Source organism: Pygoscelis adeliae, unplaced genomic scaffold (genome assembly GCF_000699105.1).
Source record: "Pygoscelis adeliae isolate BGI_AS28 unplaced genomic scaffold, ASM69910v1 Scaffold321, whole genome shotgun sequence".
NCBI lineage: Eukaryota > Metazoa > Chordata > Aves > Sphenisciformes > Spheniscidae > Pygoscelis > Pygoscelis adeliae.
This window is the reverse complement of record NW_008824039.1, coordinates 11,674-17,584: the sequence shown is the minus strand read 5'-3', so window position 1 is coordinate 17,584 and position 5,911 is coordinate 11,674. Positions and strand designations below refer to the sequence as shown.

The 5,911-nt window shown below is 61.1% G+C and overlaps 1 protein-coding gene across 1 annotated transcript; it reads left to right on the top strand.

Moving 5' to 3' along the window:
* Positions 1–2,800: 2,800 nt before the first annotated feature.
* Positions 2,801–3,604, top strand: GJB3 (gap junction protein, beta 3, 31kDa). Its single transcript, XM_009333460.1, has one exon. The coding sequence runs from the start codon at positions 2,801–2,803 to the stop codon at positions 3,602–3,604; it is 804 nt and encodes a 267-aa protein (XP_009331735.1).
* Positions 3,605–5,911: the final 2,307 nt, after the last annotated feature.

Here is a 5,911-nt window from a genome sequence, read left to right as displayed (position 1 = left end):
CTGAGCCGGGCAGGTGGGTGCCGGGTAGGTGGGTGCCAGGCAGGTGGGTGCTGGGTGGCATCGTCCATGGGGCCCTGGAGGTGAGGGGATGGGTGAATTGCCAGGCTGGTAAGGGGGCACTGGCCCTGGGGGCATGCAGGGGCTATGGGCTCCACCACGGGCACCAGCTTTCGGCTGAGGAGGGGAAAGCAGCAGCACCCCTCTCCCAATTTTAAAGCGAAGGGCAGGGCAGGAGTGCTGTGATTGCTCCCCACCCCGGCTACCTTCCGCGGGTTTGCCAGGGAGAAGGATCTCCCAAGTTTGAGATGAGGCGGCGAGCAGAGGTATGCAGGGCTGGGCAGAGGCACGGCCCTGGCACTCGGCACATGCCGGCACATGACCCCAGCTCGGCCCCGCGCGGCTCAGCCGTGCTTCTCGGTGCGTCCCTGGTCCGGCAGCGTGGGAGCACGGTGGTGGGTTTGGGACTTGCTGCGGGGTGGGCCCAGCCAGGGACGGGCTCCGGGCAGCCCCACGGGCTCTGGGCAGTGCTCCAGGCTCCGTTCCTTCCCCACAGCCCTGGGACGCCTCGCCGCACCGTGCAGCCCTCCCCGGACGAGAGGACCCTGAACGCCCGTGTGCCATCTCTCCCCCGGCCATGCCCCACTTCCCACTCCGTAGCCCCTGGTGAGTGAGGAAGGAGCCTGAGCCTCTTCCAGGTATGTCTGGGAGGGCACCAGGTCGGCAACAGGCAGCGGCTCCTCGGGAGTGGGAAGGCGAGTGCGCGGTGCTGATTGACCTGAGTAGCTGGGATTGAAGGAATTAGCATTTGGCGTTGAACAAAGCTTTCGATCTGGCCTAAAACTGGAGCAGCCCATTTGCTCCTGGGCCACCCTGCACTCCCTGGGCAGGCTGGTCAGCAGCCAGAAACAAAGCATTCGTCTGAAAAAAACCCCATATTTTTCTTGCGCAAAACATCCCTTGTAGAAAATGCAGAAATAAAAAGTTGGGGCTGGCGATATTTGGGACGTGTTTCCCCTGGAAGTATTTGCCGGCCGCAGTGCTGCCTCCCCAGCTGCACGTGGGGTCCCCTGGGCGTCCCGGTCCTGGCCCCAACCTGCTGGGCCAGTCGTGGCTCCCGCAGGGCTTCAGCACATTCCTTCTGCTGGAGCCGTGCAAGCACCCAGCACTGCAGACCCGCAGCAGCTCTGCGGGCGCAGCTGGACCATTCCTGCGGCACGCAAGGAGCTGGCCCGCAGCATGTCCTCGCCGTCGGGCACAGACCTGCAGAGCTTGGCAGTTCCTCACAAAACCAGACTAATGCTTGCAAACGCAAAGAGGCTGCAGAAAGTGTCCTCTGAGCACTGCTGGTGCTCGGCTCTGTCCTTTGAGGGCTTGGCCCTCCCTGCTTACCCTGGGATCACAGGGTGCTTCGCTCTGGCCTTCACCCCCACACTGCAAACCCTGCCGTGCTCCCATCAGCGGCGGTGTGGTTACTCAAAGCAACTCCTTAAAAGCCAACGGTGCAGGGATGGATCCAGCCTGCTATCCTGTGAAGCCCTGTGTCACAGGAGACACCTTTACAGCATGGAGTCAACAGCTGCCGACTCGCCTCTGGGTAAAAATCACCCGGGGTTTGTAAATCCAGGCAGCAGTAAAGCTCCAGGTTGGGCTTAGCGTGCCATCCTCTTCACACCGAGGCAGCCCCAGGCTGAGCCACGGAGCCAGTTTGGCCGGCGTGGAGCCTCAGGGCCGCCGGCAGCGCTGTCAGGAGCAGGGTGCCGGCCGCCGGTGATGCGCATGGACTCTCGCTTTCAGCAGCCCTGCTCTCGCCCATGCTCAGGCTGCCTCAGGCGTCACCTGAAAGAGATAAAACCAGTTCCTGGCATGTCCCGGCATCCCAGCTCTGCAGCAGCCACTTCCCCTTTGGCTCTCAGCATTAGCAAAGCACGGCGGCCGGTTTAGCCCATTTTGCACATGAAACTGAGGCTCAGGGAAGGCTGGGACCAGCTGGGACCAAGCCTGAGATCCCCTGGAGTTTCTCTAATGGTAAAGGTCCCCATTCATTCCCAAACATGCTGGTGGAGGTCGTGCAGGGGAGCATGGAGCCACACAAAACCCTGGGGAGGAAAGAGGATGAGCCTGGGGAGCGCAGAGTGGGAGCCAAGCTGGTCCAGTGCTGCGCCCCACGGGGAGCCAGTGCCTCTGCAGCCAAGAGGGAGCTGGCAGGGCTCTGGGGATCCACCCTGGTGGCCATCAGCACATTCCCCTGTGGGCAGCAGGGCAGAAGGAAGATGCAGTCAGGCATGGAAATGCGCTGCGGGGTCCCCTCCCAAGGGACCTGCCAGCTCATGGGGCTGGTGTCCACAGAAACCTTTGCTTTGCTGACATGCCAAGCGCCTCGCACAGCTGTCCCCGCCTGCCACCCAGGCACGGCCTCCCCTTGTTGATCCTGGCCCGCTCCAGGAGATTGTGCTGCCAATTTACACCAACATGCACAATCAGGCCAGGGACTTGGTGGCAGGGACTTGGCCAGGTGGCTCATCCCTTACGGCAAAGCCTCCACCAGAAGGAAGTGCAGAGAGGTTGAGTCACCCCTGACTGTCACCGGGAGAGTGCAAGGCTGGGCTTTACCGTCCACAAGTGGGGTGGTCCCCTCACCCCAAATGAGTGTAAGGTGGTGAGGGGGAGATTCTGGCAGGTCAATGAGATTAAGTGCAGCGAGAGATGAGCTGCCCCGTTGCTGTCTCCCATCGCATCTCTTCGCCCACCGCTTCTGCTGCTGTTTCTCCAGATCGGGTGACTCTGGCCTCTGCTGTCCGCCATGGATTGGAAAACACTGCAGGCACTGCTCAGCGGGGTCAACAAGTACTCCACAGCCTTCGGCCGCATCTGGCTCTCCGTGGTCTTCGTCTTCCGTGTGCTGGTCTACGTGGTGGCAGCCGAGCGCGTGTGGGGAGATGAGCAGAAGGACTTTGACTGCAACACACGGCAGCCGGGCTGCACCAATGTCTGCTACGACCACTTCTTCCCCATCTCCCACATCCGCCTCTGGGCCCTGCAGCTCATCTTTGTCACTTGCCCTTCCCTCCTGGTCATCATGCACGTGGCCTACCGGGAGGACCGTGAGAAGAAGAACCGTGAGAAGAACGGGGAAAATTGCCCCAAGCTCTACAGCAACACGGGCAAGAAGCACGGCGGGCTGTGGTGGACCTACCTGCTCAGCCTCTTCTTCAAGCTTATCATAGAGATCCTGTTCCTCTACCTCCTCCACAAGATGTGGGACAGCTTCGACTTGCCACGGCTGGTCAAATGCTCCAACATAGACCCCTGCCCCAACATTGTAGACTGCTACATTGCTCGGCCAACCGAGAAAAGAGTGTTCACCTATTTCATGGTCGGAGCCTCCTCCATCTGCATCGTCCTCACCGTCTGTGAGATCTTCTACCTCATCTTCAAGCGGGTTGTGCAGAGTGCACGGAAGTGGAAGAAGTCCACCAAGCACTCGGTCAGCTACAGCAAGGCCTCCACCTGCCGGTGCCACCTCAAGACGGAGGAGAAGGACAAGTCCCAGACTAGGTGTGTGGCAGCCCTGCGGGCCTCGGCTCCCAACCTGACTGCCATCTGATGGGGTGCTGGGAGGGGAATAGGAAGGGAGACGTGTCCAGGGATGGCTGGCCCCAGAAGTGGCCACTGGTGATGCCACCACCAGACTCTTCAGCCAGGACCTCGATGGCTCTAAAGGGGAGGGAGGACACATCCACAGGAACTCTCCTGCTCGGGACCATGGCCACGTCCCCGGGTGTCCCAGCGGTGCGGGCATGCTCGGCGCCAGGTGGGTGCCAGCTTCCCGTGGGCATGCCTGAGCGTGTCTCTTCTTTCCACAGAGGAGAAGAGCTGTGAGCTTGCCCGTCCCAGCCAGTTCGTCTTCCCCTTGGCCCAGCAGCTTTTCAAGCCTGCCAAGTCCCCGAAACCTCAAGAGTCGACCTGTGTGAAAAATGACTAAACCCAACAAAGTCCCCTGAGAGAGGCCCCCTCTAGCAGATGCAGGTAAGGCAAGGGCAGCCCCGGAGCTCTGCCGGCTGCACGCGGTGGTGCCGCGGGGCTTGGACGTCACACCGACACACAGATGCCATGCATGACTCTGCCGAGCAGCCGGCCCTGCCACGGCAGCCAGCACTGTCCGTCTCGGCAGTGAGCCTGGCCGAAAGCTGCAGGGATGAAGCCATTGAGCTTGAAGGGCACACAGGACTGGGGCTGGCAGGAGGGAGCATGGGCGCTCCCATGTCCCAACAGCTTCTCTTGGGTCCTCCAGCTCTGCTGCTCCCATACTGGGTACGAATGCATCAGTTGGTGCCCGGTCAGGGCTGGTGTCACTCAGCGTGGTGACAGTCCCCAGTTTGCCAATACTGGGGCAGGAGCAGCTTTTCCCCCCTTGCTCATGCAAGCACCGTGCCGATGTCCTGCCCAAATGCCCTTGCTGATTCTGCTGCTTCCCTCGGTGCCTTTGTATCCCCCCTTGCCTCAGATGGACGTCACACACAGCATCAGCTATGGATCCAAAAGGGCAATAAACATCGTGCTGTTTGTAGACACTGGGATCTGCTCTGCACACTGTAAATCGAGGGGACTTGGTGAGGGCAGAAGAAATGGATTTGCAGAGGTTACCCAGGAGCCTGCAGTCGGGTGCTCCTCGCTCCTGCCCGAGCCGGTGGGGCACGGGTCGAGCCCCAGGGACAGCATGCCTGGCATCCACCCGCTCTGCCTCCTCCCGGCTTGTCACACGTTGTTAAACTTTAATTCACCAGAACCGCACACTGGCCCCCAAGGAAATCAAGGAGGGATCAGCATCAATTATTTACTAAACCTTGATAAATATTACAATAAATAGAAATTATTTCCATTTAATCTCTCCTTAACCAGCGCTTAAGGGGCTGCTGGCGCTCCGGCCAGCCACGTTTCCAGCTCTGCTCAGCCCACTCGCGCTTCCCCAGACCCATGAGCGTGTCGCAGTATGCGCTGACACAGCCGGGGCTCATGCCACTGCGAGAGGCTGTGACAGTGATGCCCATGCTGCCGGTCGGACTGGGAAGCGGCTCTGGCACCAGCGTGGGTCTGCTTTGGGACACCCGCACGGCTCACTGGGGACCTGTGGCTGGGGGGGGGGAAGCCTGTGCTTGGGCACAGTCCTCCTGGTGGGTAAAGCAATGTGGGACCCGGCACATCCATGCGTGAGGGCAGCTCCGGTTCCTTTGTGGTTTTGGAGCAGCTCCCTGGAGGTGATCTTTTCCACCCATTGAGGGCTGGCGGGGTGCAGAGTATCACTAGGGAACGGGGCCAAGGAGGGCCTCGCCGTAGCAGCAGACATAGCCCAGGGGTGGTGGGAAGGGAGGAGCGGTACTCACAGTGGGCTGGCTGGGAGATGGGCACTGGGCTCTGCAGCACCCTGGTGCGATGGCATGGGGTGGCACATGGGTGTTACCTGAAGCACGGCAATTATTTCATATTAAACATAACGACGCTGTTCAGACTCTGCCTTCTGCTCAGCCCCGGCACTGTCTGTGAGGAGGAAATGCCACGTCTCGGTGTGGGAGAGGTGGCGGCTCCCAGTCGTGTGCGCGGACTGGCCTAGTTTCTGGTTTCGATAGCCCGAGCCCAAATCCGCCACCCCCAGCTAGCCCGACGCAGCCCACGCCAAGTGTGCCAGCCCTTTGCGGCCGCTGCAGGCCAGGGGCAGGGGGGGCACACACGGGGGTTTTGCCCCCCTGAAGCCAGCAGGACTTAAGCCTGTGCATAAAATGTCAGCATCTGCCCACCTGCTGTCCCCCCTCCTTGTGGGGGGGCCTCTGCACCCCCCGCAGCGCCCCGTCTGAGCCCCCCGACAGCAAACCTCCGCTTAAAACCCGGTGGCGGGGCCCACACCCCGGCTCCCGCA

What these genes read in the sequence shown, in the direction of transcription:
- GJB3 (XM_009333460.1), top strand. Translation starts at nt 2,801, where the DNA reads ATGGATTGGAAAACACTGCAGGCACTGCTCAGCGGGGTCAACAAGTAC.